Source organism: Silurus aristotelis (genome assembly GCF_946808225.1).
Source record: "Silurus aristotelis genome assembly, chromosome: 28".
NCBI lineage: Eukaryota > Metazoa > Chordata > Actinopteri > Siluriformes > Siluridae > Silurus > Silurus aristotelis.
The window spans coordinates 14,987,424-15,009,139 of NC_139601.1; the positions used below are offsets into that span (position 1 = coordinate 14,987,424).

Sequence of the window (21,716 nt, forward strand, 5' to 3'; positions counted from 1 at the left end):
CAGGAAAAACTGGGGAAAGTTTAACAACTTGTGATGGCTAGACGACTGGGTCAGAGCTTCTTCAAAACTGCAGCTCTTGTGGGGTGTTTCCAGTCTGAACTGGAACAGTAAGTATCAATAATACACATGGGGCTATATAAATGGACAAATATATATTAACATCTTAGTAAGTGATTCTTAGGCCAACAGAGAAGGTTTTGCTGGCCCTAATGGCCCCACTGTCATTATTAGTATCCAACTTCCCAAACAACAAATTAAGTGTAGATTAGAACCAGTAGCTAGGTTTACCAGTAGCCGTCTATCAAGAGCTGGCTAGCTATAAGCTATAGTGTTTTTTGTAATCAGAAAGCAAGTTTGCTACCAAGCTTTTTAATCTAAACTGTGCACTGAAACCCACTAGTCATGTTTAATATAAAGTTAAGTAAGTTAAACAAATAATTGAAAGAGAGGATGAGTGTGATAGGTCATAATAGTTTAGAATTATTAAAGTTAGAGGCACAAAGTTTTGCAGGATGTGATTTGGATGTGGTAGCATTCAATTTTCCCTTCACATGAACTGGAAGACCCTAATGTTCCACTAGACAATGCTGTGTGCACTAAGCCAGCTCTATCAAAATATGGGTTGGAGGGGAAGGTTTTGAATAGACTGCTACTGTATAAAGCTCTGACATCAATCCTATTGGGATGAATTGAAGCGCTGTTGGTCCCCCCCCCCCCCCCCCCGTTAGAACTCGTTAGAACTTCTTAAGCCATTGTATTACTGCATCAAAGTAACATTAGCAAACAACTACATGCAACAGGTTTTATATAATACAGTTCAGCATTGTCCATGTATTAATATCTGGAGTGATAATCTTATCATCTAAGGAAACCCTTTGAAATGCAATATGACGTTTTTGAGCAACCCTTTTTTTTTCCACAGGCCTTTACTGCTGATGTTATTTTGCAATTACCGCCCAGCAGTAATAAATTTCCAGCCACAAACCCCTACGGCTCCCCATCTCTCCACATGCAGCCTGGCATTAGTGCCATTAGAGCTTCATGGATCTGGCCATAAGAACGCCTGACAGGCTAATCAATTTTACAGGCTCCCATCTTTTATAGGCCTGTCTGCAAGAGAGCAGTGTAATGAGTCTGTGACGCTGAAGTGTAAGTTTACAGACAAGAGCATCGCAACAGAGGAGTCGTCCTGGCCATCCATTAACGAATAATGGACTGTGGAGGAGAAAAGCAAGCAGAAACGCTGGAATCACCACCGTCAAATGCAACTGACCAAATCATACCAAATTGAAAATGGAACGAAAATTATAATTTCGGACGACAGTTACAGTAGTTGTATTCTTATTAGCAGCAGTCTGTGATTCAGCGTTACATTTTATTAATTTTTCAATAACTGGTAATAAGTGCATTAAAGCTACAGTAGCTTGGTGATGAATGTGTGTGAGCTATTTATGGGCAATCAATGCTACATTTTCTTACTTTCATTTATTCATTCATCGATTCATTCTCTCCCGCTTATCCGTAATTCGGGTCGCGGGGCAGCAGTCTAAGCAGGCCCCCGCCTTCGACTGCTGCCCAATCCTCACAGCACCGTCCCTTACGGTCCCTCCTGCAGGTGGTGATCCCACGGGAAGGCGGCCCCACGTCACTCCGACGTCACGGACCTTGATATTTCCCTCGTAAGGGACCCCCGGAGCATAGAGGGTTAAGGGCCTTGCTCAAGGGCCCAAGAGTGGCAGCTTGGCGATACCGGGGCTTGAACCCCAGACCTTCCGATCGGCAACCCAGCGCCTTAACCGCTGGAGCCACCACTCCCCCCATTTTCTTACTTCAACTATAAAATAAAATGTAAATAATTTAAACCAAATAAAGGCCTATTCATCATAACCAGTTATCTAATGTAATTGCTAACTTTCTATTGTTTTCTTATATTTTATAAAGTATAAAGGTTCTGTAACCTTGATCTATAGTTTGAAAAGGTGCATCATGTGGTGAAGAAAAAATAAAACAGATCCAACAAAACTCTACAAGCATGACATTTTTCACCTGTACTATTTAACACTCTAGGGGTTGTAAAAACTTTAATTTCTTGGAGTTTCAAAGTTCTGGGAGTGTAAAAGGGTGCTTTTTGATACATGTCCTCAATTCTATGTAAAGCTATATGTTAAACCTAACATCTTATATGTTAGACTTTATAAATATGCGATTTTTTAGTCCATTAGTACACAAGCCATTAATTCTGCATGGGATTTTAATAGACACGAATATGCAACATTTTATTTTCCATGGACCATTTGACAAGATGTCTCATTAATGTATTATGTATGTTACTGTTTGTTCACATTTTTTTCTTCCATTCTTTTTTTTTTTTTCCATTCATGTCTGATGGGAACAACTTGATTGCATATTACACAGTGGGTCCACATTTGAGAGAACACCTGCTTCAATAGCAGAGAAGGAAAGTCTGTGCAATAAGCTCCATATCACACATTTATTTACATTTAAATATGGATTTCCACCTTGTCATAGCATTAAGGCCTCATTAAATTGGCGTACAAATCATTTTCAGGTGAGTACACTGTAATCCAGAACTGTAATCACTGTTATTATCTAAACGTTCACCATGGAAGTGTTATAATGTGTCATAAAATGATTTTACATAGGCAAAATATTTCATTTTGCTTAGATGTTATGTCAATTTGACGATGAATTTAGTAAAAGAAATCTTTAATACAGTTGGAGAAAGTTAGGGGAAAATAAACCAACTATGATGGTGCCATGAAAAACAAATGGTCTAAACTGACACAATCCCAAAACATCACTTCCAGTGTGTAGAGAACAAGTGCAACATGGTGTTATATGTATTGTGAGTGCACTATATGCTTGACTTTTATTTTGTATTTTTTGGGCATGCATTTCCAGGTCATGGTCTTTCACTGGGTTCAACTGCATAAGTATCTCACCCCATTTCCTGTTTGGTAGTGTGTATGGGAAAGGGGGGAAGTAAGCGGGAAGGCCTACTTTCTGTTGACCGTAAACTTCATTGGTCTATTTTAAAGTGGCTTTACATGGACTTCAGCATAATCAATCAACAAGTGTGTCTTTAAGGTTTTGCATCATCGTATGCTTTTCTGTTTATGACTTTGTGTTTTTTCGTCTGTCTGTACAACATGAACGTCTCGTCAATAAATCGGATCAAAGAACAAGTGGAACGCGGCTTCAACGCTTCTTCCTGGTACTTCGCCACTCAGCAGTTATAGGTTGCCGCTATACATGTATGTTATAATTTTAAATATATTTTAAAATAGCTATAAATAGCCCTGAAAACTGGAACACACATAGACTGTGATATTACAGATTTGTCTTTAACATATTCTAAAATCAGACACATGGAACAGTGGACAGGAAGGGAAGGTGGCGCCGAATCTTTCCATGGTATTATCAAACATCTACTAAGAAATCTGATTGAGCAGGGGAAGAGTACATCTCAGGGCCTCGGCATATGGTCGGATTTGAAGAGTTTCTGTTTCAGCGCTCTCTCTCTCTCTCTCTCTCTCTCTCTCTCTCTCTCTCTCTCTCTCTCTCTTTCTGTCAGCTGAATCAGGGAAGCGTATCAGAGATATGCTTTTTTTTCCCAATACAAAACGCTAGTGTATATCAGTGCATGTGACAGCCCCATGTTAACAGCAAAAATAATAAAAACATCATTGATCAAAGAGCGATATACAGAAATCTTTCCACATTCTACTGAATTTCATAACCAAGATCCTCTATAAACAAATGCAAAGTTTACATGAACATACGATTTCTTTCTTTCATACTTTTTTCTTACTACTGTACAAAGAAATAAGAAATGAAGCAAAACATCTTAATTCAACACACTTACAACTGAGTAAAGATGCTCCTTCTATGCCATGTTCATTTACCCGTTGGCCTTCACCACAGATACTGGGACTCACAGCTGAAAATGCCCTACCTAACTTTAAGTGTTAACAGTTCCTGATAAAAGTGGGCTACATACTATATATATATATATATATATATCTATCAAATTGAAAAAGAAGACACTTTGAGCTTTACTGTTTATTATTCAAAGTTGATATTGCTCAAAAAGATTTATAAAAGTTATAGAAAGTTATAGATGATGAAGTTCAGTGAAAAAACAAACCTGAACTGAATTTATTTTCATAACATTTAAATACATGAAATCAGTCCTGGAGTCTAGAAAAGTAATGGGTTAAAAGCCACATGTCTCATTAGTTTATAATTTAAATAGAATGGAGATATCATGAAAAATTAGATTCTTACAAACATTTATCTGAGACTATGTCTGGTTCGCCCCTCCTCGCCCCTCCCCGCCCCACCCAGCTGAAATTTTAGGTCTTACAGCTGAAATGCTCTACCTAACTTTAAAAGTTAACAGTTCCTGACAAAAATCTGCTTCCCGAGAGCTTTTCATGCCACAGTAATTTGCCAGTGCAACTAAATTCTTATTGGTTTTTGTTAGTATGTGTTGTGGTAAAGTTTATGTAACAGATTAGTACTCTTTTAAAAGCAGTCCCTTACCACAGTTTATTCTTTCCCTCTATTGAATTTAATAAGGCAATAAACATCAGTCCCATATCACTAAACAAAACCCACTGCATCTGAAAAGCCTCCTGTTTTTTTCTTTTTCCTTTTTACCTTTTTTTGTTTTTATTTAAACTACATCTTTTTTAAAATCTTTCTTTTTTTCTTCTTCTTCCTCCTCTTCCTTTTCTCCGTTTCTTGAACCTTTTCTTTTTCTTCTTTCTCTGCCCCTTTATGATCTTTTTCTTCTTCTTTTCATCTTCTTTCTTTTCTTTTTTTATAGTATCGCCTTCTAATTTTGTTTCCTTCTTCATCTTCTTCTTTATTTCTTTATATTCCTTCTTCCTTCTCCTCTTCATTCTCTTCTTTCTCACCCTCGTCTTTTTCTTCCTTCTCTTCTTTTTAATCTTTCTTTCTCCTCCTTCTACTTCTATACCTCCTCTTTTTTCTTCTACTTGTTTTTCTTCTTACCAATCTCTACAATGTTGTACAGAACATTGGAAACAGATATTAAGAAATTAAAATAGTAATAATTTATAGATAATTTATTGATTAATAATAAATATGAGCGGTAGAATTGTTACTGTTCCAAATGTCACATGGGACGCAAACCGAAAGAAATGTCCCAATCCCATAAACCTTGCGGAGGATAAACAAACATGTTCAAACCCACTGACTGAACTGAAACAAGCAAGCAGCTTTGCAAACTGAGCCTAGCTGAATGCTGTCAGAACTGCTGCTTTTGCTGATGGCTGCTCGACCTGGCTACCACACACTGATTATGCCAGAAGTGATGAATTATTGAGGGAACATAGAAAAGAAGAAGATTTTTTTCTCTTCTCTCTTTTTTTGCAACAGGTCACACTGTGCCTGCAGGGTTTCCCATTGCAGAAAAGTCTGGTGTATCACTATTATCTCTCTGTGGCTGGCTTCTAAGCATCTAGACCTTAAATCCATGAACCTAATAGGCAAAAGCCAAAAAAAAAGCAATAAATCTGCTGCTATTTCGTCCAGAGAAGGATTGCTGTCGGAGGAAGGAACACGTCAAGCTTGTCTGATCGCCTCTTTTGCTGTTGTTTTATTTCCTCAACTTTTTTTTGTCAAGGAAGCAGGATCTTGTTTGTGGTGTGGAGCATCCTGCAACTTTCAAAAACAGTTTGAAAAACCCACTAAATTTAGTTTCTTGCTCTTAAAAATATGCTTACTACTGAAAAAGCATAAAAAAGAACTTTCAGCAATGCAGCCAACGGTGTTATTACCTGTTTTTTTATTATTATGATTATTATGATTATTATAATCCAAAATGACTTGTGTTCAATCTGCCCAAGATGCTTGCCTACAAGGCCCATAATGGACCAGCACCATCTTACCTCAGAGACCTCATCACACCCCACACTGCACCATGCTGTCTGAGATCCTCCAGCACTGCTTGACCAGTACCACCTTCTCTCAGGGTAAGAGGTAGGTATACTTCAAGGCTCTTCTCTGTTCTGGCACCGAGGTGGTGGAATGAACTTCCCCTAGACTTCCCCAACGACTTCCCCAACTTCCCCTAGACTTCCCCAACGAAGACCCTGGCTATCTTTAAGCGATGGTTAAAGACCTACCTCTTCCTAAAACACTTAAATTATCACTTTCTAAGTTTTCTTTGTAAAAAAATCAAGAGTTATAGCCTGACTTATTTGACAGTTTGTATTCTGGCGTACCAGTGTAGATTTATTAATTGCTAGAGACTCAAAGCACTTTTGGTACGTCGCTCTGGATAAGGGCGTCTGCTAAATGCCACAGATGTGAATGTAAATTATGATGATGATGTAGTAGTAGTTATATTTATGTGATTATTATGTAACTTGTCCTGAGGTGTTTTGTTTCTGTTGCACTACAACAAAAAATGTATGGTAGCTCAGTGGTTAAGATGTTGAATTTATCGAAAAGTCATGAGTTCAAAACTCAGCATCTCCAAGTTTACACTGCTGGGCCCTTGAGCAAGGCCCTTAACTCTCAACTGCTCAGTTATAAGTGGATAAGTAGGTCTGCAAAATGCCATAAATTTAATAATTATTTAAATATTGTATTATAATAATTATGTAAATACTTTTATTCTATAGTTAATGATATAAACATAATAATTAATTATATTAATAGTCATTCCCACCAGACCCCTCCCCCCAATTTGAAAAATATCAAGTATAAAATAAATATTAAAATGAAACCAGAAAGCACAAACTTGTGTTGATGTTCGTGTGGGAGGAAAAATTCTATACAATTCTATACTGCTATACAGTCGTCTAGACAGGCGACGATCGATTTCCGTCTTGATCTGACCCATTTAGTTTTCATGAGCTAATTAAAAGTTCAGACTTACATTATGTTGCTGGAAAGAAAAGTGCATTTAAATCCTGAGGTTATCATTCAAATAATTAAAAAGTAAAAAAAAAAGACAATTACAGCCAGATTATCCTGCTGGTACATCCCCACTACTACTAACAACATCGATCATTTATTTGCAACAACATTTATTTTGTAAGTTTGCATGATTTCTTGATCGAACACACGATCCAGTGCATGCAGTCTACGGGGACAGGATTCGCCTTGCACTACACTCTAAATGTTGTGGCATGGTGGAGGTGAAATTTTATAATATGCTCCACAGAACTTATTGGGCTCCATAACAATGTTGTGTAGCTGTAAAACAAAAACAATAAAAATAATGGTAAAATCATTAAAGAAAATTGCCCATAAAATCAGGAACCGTTCAATTAAATTTAAACAGATTGGATTTTTGCAGTCACATGAATCATGCAGTGGGTAGAATTTCCATGTGACAACTCCAGAGTCCCGGTTTTCAAAGTATGACAACTATGAGTGTGTGTGGGTCTATTTTAGACAGTCACTGTGTGTCCCTCCATATCATATATATATATATATATATATATATATATATATATATATATATATATATATATATATATATATATATATATATAATATAATATATACATAGTGTGTGTGTGTGTGTGTGTGTGTGTGTATATATATATATATATATATATATATATATATATATATATATATATATATATATGTATGTATGTGTGTGTGTGTGTGTGTGTGTGTGTGTATGTATGTTTGTATGTATGTATATGTGTGTCAAATCGTATATATACATATCAAATACTGAGTGGCAATTTTTCCTTCTTCTAACACATCAACTTTAAGAATAAAATGTTAACTGGCTGCCTTACACAATGTGCAAAATTATTTATATAATGCACAAATTTCTTTATTTACTTTCACTATATATATATGAATGACAAAAACCATGAATTACAATGTACATGTACTGCAATGCTCCTGTGCAAATGTCTGTAAACTTGAAACTAGATAGATAGATAGATAGATAGACAGACAGACAGACAGACAGACAGACAGACAGACAGACAGACAGACAGACAGACAGACAGACAGACAGACAGACAGACAGTCTTTTCCTTTCTATACATGAAAATGAATTTAAATATTAACACTATTCAACTTTCAGCATTTCAGTAAAAGAAATAGACATCTCATTGGTCTTGCATAGTCATTTTCTGAATCTTGTAGATAAGCAAAAACTCATCGGATTTTTTTTTTCATTCGAGATGAAGCTCATGACAGCAATTAGGATGACAACACGGATGGAGGAACTAGTGGTGCTTATCCATTTGTTTGGCATTTCCTTGCTGTTTCACAGTGATAAATCTGTGACCCGAAACAATTGCCATTAAATCATTAAACATTTTCTACATGAAAAGCTGACGATCAAATATGTGTCAGCTCTGACATGCCATTAATTGTGTCTCTTTCAATCCTCCAGAAGTACAAAAGGAACACTGGGGAGTGTGTGAACAATAGCGCTTGCATCCTCACATGTGGTCACACGTCATGTATAAACTAGACCTACAACTTGCATTGTCACACTATGACCTTTTGGTAATTTGTTAGTAATTCCAGGGTAGATGTTGCACCCCTTGAACCTCTATTGATTAGGGTGGAGCATGGAGATAACACTTTTGGCCTGAGGTAGCTCACATCTCATTAACCTGTCATTATCTGCTGCTAGTGAAGAGATTAGGGTCTCTATCTCTGCAGGAAGAGAAACGTGCATACAGAACCTCCTCCGGCTCACGCATGTTCACCAGCAGGAAAGTCGCAGATGGCAACATATTAGCTCTCTTAATAGGGCACAGTGGCGGAGAATTCCCTCTGCGTGTACAACATTTCTGACACTGGCAGTGACAACTGGGGGAAAAGGTTATAAAAGCAGATGAATAATTTTTTAAGTGAGGCTTTGCCCTCAGCTCATGTGTTGATACCCTGCTTCCTTGTGATTATCTGGGGAAGAAAAAAAAGGTGGTGTCATTTCCCTATTTAGCATCAAACTCTACAGGACATTAAACTGTTACTTAAGCCCGAGTCATGGCCACATGATGACTCACTAACTACTGGCAGCCATCTGCAGCTACGTATTTCACTTCGATCTGCTGCCATTCAGAGGAATTCATCAATACTCTATTTGGCAGTTAGAGCACTTTAAAGCCTTGAATGTTGCTCTATTTGAGATCTAAGGACTTCAGGTTGACTACAGATCATAAAACACCTCCTTTCCCCAAAGGGGTCTTTGAGGAAGTTTAGAAGCAAAGGAGCTGTGAAATTAAAACGCCGACCTTCCATTCAGTGAAACTGTCTCATTGCAGGAAAGGGTGGGTGACACTAATTGTAGAAATGATTCATATGAAGCAATGAACTTTCTCGAATGTAACCCACTTAACCTGTCTTCAAAAGGAGAGGCATTAATCCAGCATTGGTGAAGTACCGCTATTAATTATTTATATGAAAAGTAAAAAAAATAAAAATAGGAGATTAGTTCAAAGCCCAGAATAAAGCATTTCATTTATTTGGGCTACATTAGCGAGAGCTGAAAGAAATAGAAGTACGTTACGATAAGTCCCGACCTCATGGAAATGAGGGAAAGACTGACTCATTTTAAACACCTGAGGACAAAAAAGCTTTCTGATAGTAACCACCCCCAATGCGAAAAAAGACATTTTGAAACATCTGAGTTTTGTTCTGTGGTAATAAAAAAAATAAGCAGCCGGAGGTAATGCAGACTCCGAAGAGACATTAAAAAAGATACTAAATGCAAGTTCACGCACCCCTTTAAGTAGTCTTTCCTTTATCAGGGATTCCTGGCTGGATCGTAAACAACATAACCGAGGGCAATATCATTCCAAATAACCTTATTTACAAGCAAGCAGATGTTTTTTTTTTTTTTTTTTTGCATAATGCGGATTGTGGAAGAACAGAAGATGTACAGTTACTAATTATAACGTTATAGACTTTATATGACAACACAGACATTATATAGCCTTATGCATTTGGACATCTGACCATCGTACGCATATGTAAGCTCAAAAAGTTAAGCTAAGAATGTCCTCGCATGTTGTAGCATTGAGATTTATCTTCACTGGAACTAAGAGGCCCAAACACACTAGCACCATCAGGTCAAATCCACTGTTAAATTGCACACCAAGCTTTCTAATGCTCTTATAGCAGAAAAAGTACAAATCACTATAACCATGTTCCAGAATGTTGTGGGAAAAGTTTAATAAGTAATTGCCATGGACTTTCTCACTCTTTTTCCAAATTCAGCCAAAAATCAAAGTTAAAAAAGAAGGTTGATCACACTTGCATGAATTTAATCACTGCAACTCATAATGTCAGTCAGTAGTGTGTAGATGTGCTGGTATGTACTCTGGACACCGTTTTATTTAGAGTCTTGGTAGAATTAAAATACCTGTAACACACACACACACACACACACATACTGTATGTACATACATTAATCATGCGCATTTCTGTTTGACGATATGTATTAAAAATACTAATAAATTAATATACAAGAGGCAAAATTTAATCCTTAAATGCAACACATTTATTCACGACATTCTTTCTTTACTCAAATATAAAAAAGAAAAAAAGCTCCACCAAAGAACAAAATTTTTGATCCGTAAACATTTTTTTTCTGATGCACCAAGTCTCAAATCAAGCACCAAAAACTGTCATGATGCGCACATCCGGCAATTAAAACCGCCCGTGTGGAAACATAGCAAAACTTCCGTTTGGTGTCCTGATGATTTAAGTAATTTGAAACACCATCATTACTTTAAAATATTTAGAAGAATATTTTCTCTTTATGCTCTATATACAGTTTGGTTTTGCTAATAATAAACATACATTTGCGTAAAGCCTTAATATTTGTCCATGCTTATGTTGATTAGAGTATTAGAGTATTTATATTTTAGGTACAATTAGAACAAATAAAAAATGTGTGATTGAGATGCAATTGATGTGTGTGTGTGTGTGTGTGTGTGTGTGTGTGTGTGTGTGTAAGGGTGTGTGTGTGTGTAAGGGTGTGTTTGTATATAGTGTGTAATTATGAAATGACGGACAGACTAGTATCTATTATGTATTAGTATTGCATTGATACATGATACACTGAATGACCCAATGCTCATCAGACTACCATAACTACTTTGTTTTGTCTGGACTCTGTAAACCGAATCACGCTAAAAGATTATTAGAACACCACTGGCGACATTTATAGACAAGCTATCAGGCCTTTCGGTTCTACAGAGCCACAAAGACAAATAATTATGGTGGTTTTAAAAGAAAACTTCAAAGGGCTTCAGTAATTTAGAGAAAGAAGACATAGTCTGTCTTCAAATAGTCCGACAGTGCTAGAAACCTTTGTTCTCTCATTTGGTATAAAATGAAAAGAAAGCTGAAAAAAACAAAAAAAAAACTATCTGAGACTATGGCGACCTGACTGAAGGTGCTGAGTTAGATAAGAGGTGCGATTTCTTCCTGCTGGAGCCTTCAGCTTTGAACTAACCCATAATGAAGCTCAAACAGTTTTGGGGATTAATAATAATAATAAAAAATAAATAAATAAAAAAAAGCTAAGGTTCGCTTAAATAAATTTAGATCACATCAGTCATGAATTCTGGATTCTGCTTTTAAATGATGCATTCATTCTAATTCCATTTATTTTCCACCAAATGTGGTTCAGTTTGCAAATCTGATTGGTCGAAAAGAAGTACAATATTTTTGTATGGATCAGGAAACATAGCTTGGACAAAAGATTCCAACTGTAACATGAAGGTTAGAATTAATAAGTTTGCTAGAATACATTATTGTTTCTATGGAAACAGCTCAGACACAGGAATGCCAGATGTACCACATGATCTAAAAATAATAGATTAAAAAAATGTGTTGTTTAACAAAGCAAAATGGAGTTATGTTGATGTGGTGCTGAAGTTTTATTTAACATTGATAGAAGGAGTTTTGGTTGTAAGCTCTGCTGGAACAGGCCCGGGATTGCGAATTTCAGATGCACAGGACGATCTTCAGAATAGAGTGTTTTTGTTTTTCTTGGGAGGGTGGTGATGAAATAATATATAGTGTTACCATATCATAAGTAAGAACATGAACTAAGTAGTCTCTCAGCTATTCCACAGTTTAAAATCTAACAAAAAAGCAGTCAAAAATCTTTTGTATAATTATGACTAGACATTGAAATTATTGACAGATTAAGGTGGTATATAGGTAAAGTAACACACTTATAGCACACACACAAAAAAAATGTGCTTGTTATGCCATATTCCACCCACCAGCATGACTTAAATTCATACAACAGCATGTTTTGTCATACAATATTCTATGCAAAAATTTGTTGATATTGACTCATGCAAGGTATTTATAACCAAAATGACATTTTTATAATCTAACTTCCATTGCAAAGATGTTCTTTAATTACATGTGATTGACCTTGGTGAGACAAGTGTTTCGATATGTCACACGCCCATGTTTGCCGTTGTTTACTGAGAGGGCGGGGCCAGTGATGTCACGTGATGTCACGTGATGTCACCGTTTTACCCGTGCCATGCTGCGCTTGAAAAAGCCCTCAAATTTCTGCCCCCAGAAGTCATTACAAATTGGTAGGTCAACATTTAAGAGTAAACAAGCAGAGGGACATGAACAGCATCAGATAGCAAGTTCCTGTAGATGTCCTGTAGATGCCTTGCTTTTTTTATTGTGCAACATTTTTAGTATATATACACAGTACTTGCGTCAATTCATATAAACTCTGCACCAGATAACTTTTAAACGAACACCCACAACTACAACTCTCATAAAGCCCTGCAACATTAATAAAGCCTGAAATAGTTCGCCCCTGGGAGTCGTTAACTTTGACAGATTCATTCAAGTTGTGCAATATCAAACCCTTTTCACATTTTAGTCATAGCCAGTGTTGAAATTCTCCCATGAAAAAAAGAAAAATGTCCCATGCCTTTGCTGATTGCATTGGTGCATTTGCAGAAGATTGCTAAGTGCTCGACTACCACCCATTCATATTCATATACAGATACCCAACTGACTGACAAATCGCTGTGCATTAGTGGCCATTCAAACGTCATACTTGCCTTGCAAAGAGAGAGAGCAGGCATTTGAACCACCTTTGAATGGGTTTATTCAAGGTCACATTTAAAGTTTCTCATCTTTAACCAAGTGAAGTTCTGAAGGAAGAAAATACGACTCCGCTGAATGCCTTGGTTGGTCTTTTAACAAAAGATTGCTGGAGTTACTTTGACTTTTAGGAATTTGCACGTTAAGGACAAATATTAAGTCATATATAGACTTGGCTTCGTTAAGCTATACAAGTAAAATGCATAGTAAGAGCCATATTGTAGTATTTTTGGTACAAAATCTTTTATAAAATGTTTTTTTATTACGTAAGTGCCTTTCTTATAACAGCAAGCTGCATCCACTTTACCAGATATTAATGTTAAGCTAGATAAGTATGATTCAACAAGAAACCAAATGGAACGACATGGAACCCAAGAAAATAAGAGGTATGGGTCATGTACCCGAGTGTTTCTACTTCCAAGGAGACCCAAAATTTGCGCTGGGGGACTTGTCCCACAAAAACCCAAAAAGACCTTTCAATCATTATATAAGTAACTTCCATATCAACAAACCAGGAGTTGCTGGAATGCAGATTGGCTCCCTATAAAACAGTAGGAACAAGAAGCTACAGGACAGCAAGAAGCCAGAGACATATCATCCTGTGCATTCATTTGTCTAGAGTCCCATAATATGCTATGCTGCACCTGTATCACAAGAACTCATCTCTGAATAATCAAAGCATTGCTTCCCATATGCCAGAAAGATGTGCCATCCAACCATGAGTTGCCAAAAGGCTGTACGCAGAGAGGATGATTCCAAGAGGCCCAAGGGAGCTTTAGGGAACCAAAGAGAATAATTATTCTACGGCAGGAGACTTGTTGCATTAATTTGTCGGATAGCCCAGAATTTATACTGTTGCACCTGCCACAAGCTTTGTAAGTGCCTAGTTATCAACCTAAAACTGTCAAACCTGAGAACCTTTACACTTCAATTTATGATTACATTTGGAAATAATTTATTAAAACATTGAATCAACAGGCAAGAATGGGTTCAGTAAAAATTGTTTAGCATGAAAAAGAAACAAAAATTCTACCTTTTACCCCTGTATTGAATACAGGACAGGGTTTATACAGTACTTATACAATATTTCGGGTTCCTTGACACTGACCTGTGCATGTAAAGTTAATGAGAGCATTAAATAGGTGAGGATTTGGCATTCACATGTAGGATAATGAAATAAACGAATTAAGGTCCCCAATTTTGGGCAAATCTGTTTTAAACCAGATAAGCCGTAATGATTTAATAAACAAATGAACCAATATTGTTTCCACAGTAGGAGCCAAGTCCATCTTTGGCAAGCAAAGTTAAGATAACAAACACTGGTTGACAAATATCCGGGTGTGGATTATATGATGAAGATGGCAGACTTCGCATGCCATAACACATATCCTGCTTGTCAAATGTATCACTGAAATTGACATGATTGATAAAGTCGAATTAAACACAATTGCAACTTGTACGTTTAAAGTGCTATTTGCTGGTTAGGTTCAGACCTGAAAAGTAAATCATTTATTTTACTTGGTTTTATTTTGAGTACACTCAAATTCAGTCTGCATTGTCAAATAAACTTCCGTATGAAATACGGTGCAGCTCAGTCAGGGGTCAAAAATGATTATTGCAGACGTCAAAATTATTGCATCTGTTCACTTCAACAGGTATCTTTCAGTGCTGTTGAATAACTGGAAAATGTCTTCTGGCAGTCCTTCTCAGAGTTTTTTTACCCATGAATCCTGTCTATTTGAATTCTGTCTGTTTGTTTGAAAGTGCACAATGTCTGAGTCATACAGGCCCTCAGAGCTAGCTGCCACCTCTGACTCTTTGGTTAGTATATTTAGCATTAGCCGAAACCTTGCAAAAAAAAAAAAAGAAATGAAATGAAATGAAAGTAAGTCCAACAGGCATCCATACAAGCAGAAAGTTAAAAAAAGTTAGAACAAGGTTTAAGCCTAAGCTAAGGATTGTACTGTAATGGGAATCAGTATAGAGACGCTGTTCCTCTTCAGTATGTAGATCTAATAAAAAAAAAAAAATTGCTAAGCTTTGAAGATTGTTGGACTAAGTAGTACACAGCAGGTGATCAATACGCCCCCAAAGAATTCATTAAAATCGGTCTAACTACTATATTCTCCGGCAGGAAGAAAGAAAAAAAACGCTTTCTAAGAGTTTTGGTACCTTGAAAATCTTCAGCAGGAGTTTTCATTAAAGGCCATTTTTATCTCTGCAGCCATCTCCTTAAATCTTCAAATGAGGACCTAAGAGCTCCCAAAATAGATTTCTTGAAAGGGTTTTATTTAAAGTCCCACATAAGGTTTCTACATTCAAAAGAGCTTGTAAAACACGACTTGGGAAGGACATCACTAAGCACCCAATAGCTTTTTGTTTTCAGGGTATAGCGGTAGAGTGAACACGCAAAAAAAGAAAACTTCTAGTGTAGTTTAAAGTATAAAAACATCTAGTAAATGTGTGCATCTGTCTGTCTGTCTGTCTGTCTGTCTGTCTGTCTGTCTGTCTGTCTGTCTGTCTGTCTGTATTTATCTATCTATCTATCTATCTATCTATCTATCTATCTATCTATCTATCTATCTATCTATCTATCTATCTATCTATCTATCTATCTATCTATCTATCTATCTATCTATCTATCTATCTTGGGATTTCAAATTGTTTTAAGAGTCTCATGTTTAGTGTTTTGATTTACTTATTCATTCATTCATTCATTCATTCATTCATTCATTCATTCATTCATTCATTCATTCATTCATTCATTCATTCATTTAATCATTCAATTGTATTTAAACACAAGGTGAATCCAGCCTCAATGAAGAAATGTGAGCAAGTCATTTTTATTGATGTTTGTTTCAAACTGCTCTTCCCTTTAATACTTTTATTTACTTTAATTACAGACAGGGGGTCAATTCTGCAAACGTGCTACAGCCTTTTCAAAATCTAAACTTAATAAAAGTATGTTGAACAATTAACTTGATCAGGGGCAGTGCACGTTTTTACTTAAATACACCAGATGCTACATGCTTTATACTTTTAATGTTCTAGCTCTGGTGGTCAGCACTGCTGTAGCCCAGACAGCAAGATGCTTAAGAAATAACAGCCTTAATAATACACTCCATATGGCTATAAGCACAATGGGGTAAAATATGGATACAGTAGGTTTGGGGAGCAAAACTATAAAACGATTGTATAAGGTTCTTCCGCTCATCGTTGTGGGAGATGAAGATCACATGTACAGTGAATATAAAGGCACAGCAGGACTTCTTGGAGTGAGTCTAATATTAAAAATAACAGCTGTTATTATTTCTATTCATGAGCATTAAGGATGAGCTCAAAGGACAGCTTGCATGCTGTCAGATATAAAATAGATTTATTTCACTGGCAAAGAGTCTCGCTGTCTCTGTCCTCCAACCATAATAGGGATAATCAGGAGGTAATTCCAACGTATTCTTTACTCCGCACACATTGTTGACGTTTTTGTTGCCCACGGGCCGTCGCAATGAACATCATTCAAACTAAATGGTTGCCTGCACTAATGATTTATGCTGCGGGTTTTGATTACATGGCAGAAAATAAAGTGCGATAGCATGCTGTAGACAACAAAACAACAAAAACCGAGAAAAGAATGCACCTCGAGATTTGTGATGGAGTGTCACTCATTTAACACTAATAAAATGTGCCAGACCTGCTCATTCTTACGCGCAGGGAAGCTGATGTGGCACGGTTGCGAATAGTTTTCTAGCTCGGATCTAACTGAAGAATCTCTCTTGGTGTGTCACAAATCATTTCGTGAATGAAAAAAAAAAAGTAGATCCATTGAATGTCTGTGATAATTACAGAGGTGAACTAATCAGCGTCTGGGACGAGCACCTCAGGATATACAGTGCATTCGGGAAGTATTCACAGCGCTTCACTTTTTCCACCTTTTATAATGTAACAGCCCTATTCCAAAATTAATTCGATTCATTATTTTCCTCAAAATTCTACAAACAATAATAATGATGTGAACGAAGTTTGTTTTGATGTGAACGAAGTTTGTTTGAAATCTTTGCAAATTTCTTTAAAAATAAATAATAATAATTAATAAATCAATCTTGTTTCCACTGATCATCCTTAAGATGTTTCTACAACTTGATTGGAGTCTACCTCTGGTTAATTCAGTTCAAAGGACATGATCTGGAAAGGCATTGACATTTGACACCTGTCTATATAATTTTCCAGAGAAATATTTCCACACTTTTATGAAACACTTATAAAACACTTTTATCTTTTTTTTAATTACAGAAACTATAAGAATTCTTATAATATTAATCTTTTTCTGATTTAAATGCAATAAAAAAAAATAAAAAATATCAAGGGATTAAATACAATACCTGGCTTTGCCCCTTCAGTGCCTTCGTGGCATTTGTTTGAAGCTTGGAACGTATTTTATGCGCTGAAAGCAGCATGTTAAGTCTCAACCATTAGCTTTCTTCGCTAATGATGGTTGTGGGGTGAAATTATCCTTGGAGTCTGTAGCACTTTGTTTGGTATGACATTTGAGTGACTGAACACATTATATCCAAGACCTTTTAGACAAAGCTTTATCTCAATTACTGACAAAAGTGACATTAAATCCACTCCCCAATTTGGTAGCTGACAAAGGCATTTATAAAAAGCAGCAAAAACATGGATAATTAGGAAGTTTTGTGTAATATTGTGATGCATGATTTTATTCTTGGTTAATTTCATTCTTGGTATTTGAAATTAGCTTTTTTTTAAATAATAAATTAATTTATAACTTATAATTTATAACATTAATAACTTTCTTTTGGAAAATGTTACTGTTGAGCTATACAAAATTTCATTTTTGTACATTTTGTTATGTGTTTGTTAACGTTATAAAATAACTGTGTGTGTGTGTGTGTGTGTGTGTGTGTGTGTGTGTGTGTGTGTGTGTGTGTGTGTGTGTGTGTGTGTGGGTGTTATAGTGCACAATATAGATATTTATATAGAATATAAACATACAACCTATATAGAACAATTAATAAGCTGTCAGTCTGTCAATCTCCGATATTCTGTAGATTGATACATTCTTAATTAATGCAGTGCTTAATTTAATTTTTTAAGTTTGTATCTTTTATTATTAATAACTTACTGTAATGTCTATATAAATAATGTATTTTACTGTTTAATATATATATATATATATATATATATATATATATATATATATATATATATATATATATATATATATATATATATATATATATATATATATATTTTATGTATTCAGCATTTATTTTCTCGGATATATATATATATATATATATATATATATATATATATATATATATATATATATATATATATATATATATCTCCATATTGTAGACATTTTAATAAAAGAATATGGTTTATCTTTCACTCTAAATTTCTAGACAAAAAACGCATTGATTACATCAATGAATTCTTATTTCCCACTAAAAACAATAGGCAGTGGTAGATAAAAAAAAATAAGTTGCTCACCGGCTTCTCGTGAGATCTGCATGAAGGCCTCCACTCCCTTCTCTCCATAACTGCCTTCTGAGGCTATGGTTGAGACGTAATTCCAGCCCATAGCCTTCACAATGTCCACCATGGCCTGAGCCTGGAATGAGTCTGGTGGAACCACACGTGAAAAGAAGTCATAGCGTCGATCGTCACTCAACTCTGGGGCTGTGGAGGCGTAGCTGATCTGAGGAATCTAAAAAAAAAAGAAGACAAACACAGATTGGAGTGAGAAAAGTAGCAGAACTAAACCAGAACTAGTGCAAGTCTAAGATATAGATTGATATTTCAGAAAGTATAAGTCCCAGCAATAACCTAGTCAAATTTACTACTAAGTAAGATTACTTGCTAGTAATATCATATAGTATATTCAATAATGTAAAATAATATGGATTTGCAGATTATTTAAAAAAGCGCATAATTCCACTAAATAATCATTTTATTATAAACAAATGTAAAAGTTGTGCCACAACATGGCAGGAGGATATTTTGTGTAGAAAACAACCGAAGAGCAACAGGATCCCATGTTGTCAGAGAAACGCATTTATCATGGAGAATAGTCTATTTAATGCACCCGTTGTTTCGCAAGTTACATAATGAAACTGTGAGCGAAGCATTTAAGTGTGTCGTCTCAGCAGGAGCCATGCTGCCATGTGAACACACAGCCTCTAAACACTAGCAAAATATTGCATAACCTTGGTTTATTCATATTCTGTGCACACAGTTCGGAGCGTAACAGCAGGACTGTTCGACGTGTCTCCGGCTTTACCTCAATGAGACACAGAAGGCCAAAGAAGCCTGAACCCCTTTACAGAAGCTTTCAGATTAAGTTATAAGAACGTGCTTGGCTTTAGCAGAGACGCTGAATGTCTAATCAATGCAGAAGTATCCCCTGGCTAGTTTTCCTAATGTGTTCAGTAATCACTCGCCTCAAGCTAAATATTCAATAAAGGGGTGACACAAGGACACACTTTTGTGTGAGTCCGAGTCGTGAAATGGAAATGAATGAGGTTAAGAGTCAAAGCATTCGAAAAGAGAGGGAAGCAAATGACGTACAATAGAGTAATACAGTATGGCTAACATTTTCTGAATATCTCTGTACCCCATTCTTATGCATCTGCTATAAACCCCTAGAACCAAATATAAGTGTGACAACACCTTGACCAAGAAAGTCAAGATGCTTGACTTTCAGAGATATTTCAATATCAACCTCTATAGCTTTGTGTGGATTTAAAGCCATCTGTATCAATGCAGACTCTTTAAGAGTGTCTATGAGAATTCATTTTCAAGAGACACTATCAGTATCAGAAAACAAGGCATTGGGATTGTAAATAAAACTTCCTAGCATTGAGGGATAAGCAAAGAAAGAATTTCACTGCGCTGTAATGTACACCTCTCAACTAGAAAGCACCTTTACCTTTATTAGTGTAAGTATTTAAAATAAACCTTTTGCAAACTGGAGAAAATGGAGTTCGAAGAGGAATTTACAGTACAGACCAAAAGTTTGGACACACCTTCTCATTCAAAGAGTTTTCTTTATTTTCATGACTATGAAAATTGTAGATTCACACTGAAGGCATCAAAACTATGAATGAACACATGTGGAATTACATATGGAATTATATACATAACAAAAAAGTGAACTAAAAATATGTCATATTGTAGGTTCTTCAAAGTCACCACCTTTTGCTTAGATTACTGCTTTGCACACTCTTGGCATTCTTTTGATGCCTACTTTGAAGAACCTACAATATGACATATTTTCAGTTCACTTTTTTGTTATGTATATAATTCCACATGTGTTAATTCATAGTTTTGATGCCTTCAGTGTGACTCTACAATTTTCATAGTCATGAAAATAAAGAAAACACACAAGGTGTGTCCAAACTTTTGGTCTGTACTGTATATCACATTTTACCTGTTGTTCCTATGGCTAAGTTGGCAATTATGTGTTTTGCCCTAATGGTGGCTTGATAAAGTTGTTTCTGCTTAAGGACTGTTGAAGACAAAGCTATTAATTGTTCGAAAGCAATTTCAGATTCATTAATTCAGTCTTAAAATGTGAGATCAGTTCAAAAGATCTTAGGCATGAGCTGGGTTTGGGATTTCAACAGCAAGTGTAGACCTCTAATGTGTATTGTATTTATTCAACTTTAATTTTGCTTCTCCCATTAGGGGGCGCCACAGCGGATCATCCGCATGTTTGATTTGGCACATGTTTTTACGCAACCCTCCCCTTTTATCCGGGCTTGGGACCGGCACTAAGGCTTGTGCCACCCTAATGGCTGGGGTCGGTTCCCTGACCGGGGATCGAACCCGGGCTGCAGCGGTGAGAGCGCCGCATCCTAACCACTAGACCACCAGGGAACCAAATTTTGTATTGTATTTATTAACTAAGATTTTTTAAAGATCAACTAATAGAAATAACCACAGAAACACATTATATTAGGTCAGATGTCAGTATATCCTGTGTTTCTTCAGAATAAACACAGTACAGGAAGAACTGTTTACAATTATTTGCTGCCAAATCCAAATCTGAACCAAGTATTAGAGTTTAAAATGCAGAACAATGAAATACACAGTACAGAACAATAGACAGTACAGTGTTTGATAACAAGTCCAAAAGAGATGACACTTTCAAGGTGTCAGGTAAGATATCGGTAAATATTTAGTAGCCTACCTACTTTGGGGTGTGCACAGTGTACATCTACTACTGGAGCCTTGAAGTGATACAAGTTCACAAAAATGTGAACATTATGAAGACACCGCTAGACAGAGATTGCTTATCCTGTGTGAACTGATCAGAATCATTATAGATATATTTCAGCAACAACAAACACTGGAATATGTCTGGAAATCCTGTCTGATTAAAATAGTGCTTTTGACTCTTTAGTGTCTATCAAGCTGAACCTGATCTCATTGAACAATTGGGGTAATATGTTCTGGCAATATGGCAGATCTTCTGTGTAACTACAAGACTTTTGTTTGAAAGTACTTGCATAATGTTTGTGGATTCACACGCTAAAGACTAAACATGCTAA

General features: G+C 36.1%; 1 protein-coding gene across 3 annotated transcripts in view; it reads right to left on the minus strand.

Moving 5' to 3' along the window:
• The window catches only part of grm7 (glutamate metabotropic receptor 7), a 223,175-nt gene that overhangs the window by 131,013 nt on the left and 70,446 nt on the right, over window positions 1-21,716 (minus strand). For all 3 annotated transcript variants that reach the window (XR_014532301.1, XM_083534429.1, XM_083534430.1), the window contains exon 2: window positions 18,655-18,871. Coding sequence is in view for 2 of the 3 variants with exons in the window: in XM_083534429.1 (XP_083390555.1) it covers window positions 18,655-18,871 (217 nt within the window). In the remaining variant the exon portion in view is untranslated. The remainder of the gene's footprint in view (window positions 1-18,654; window positions 18,872-21,716) is intronic.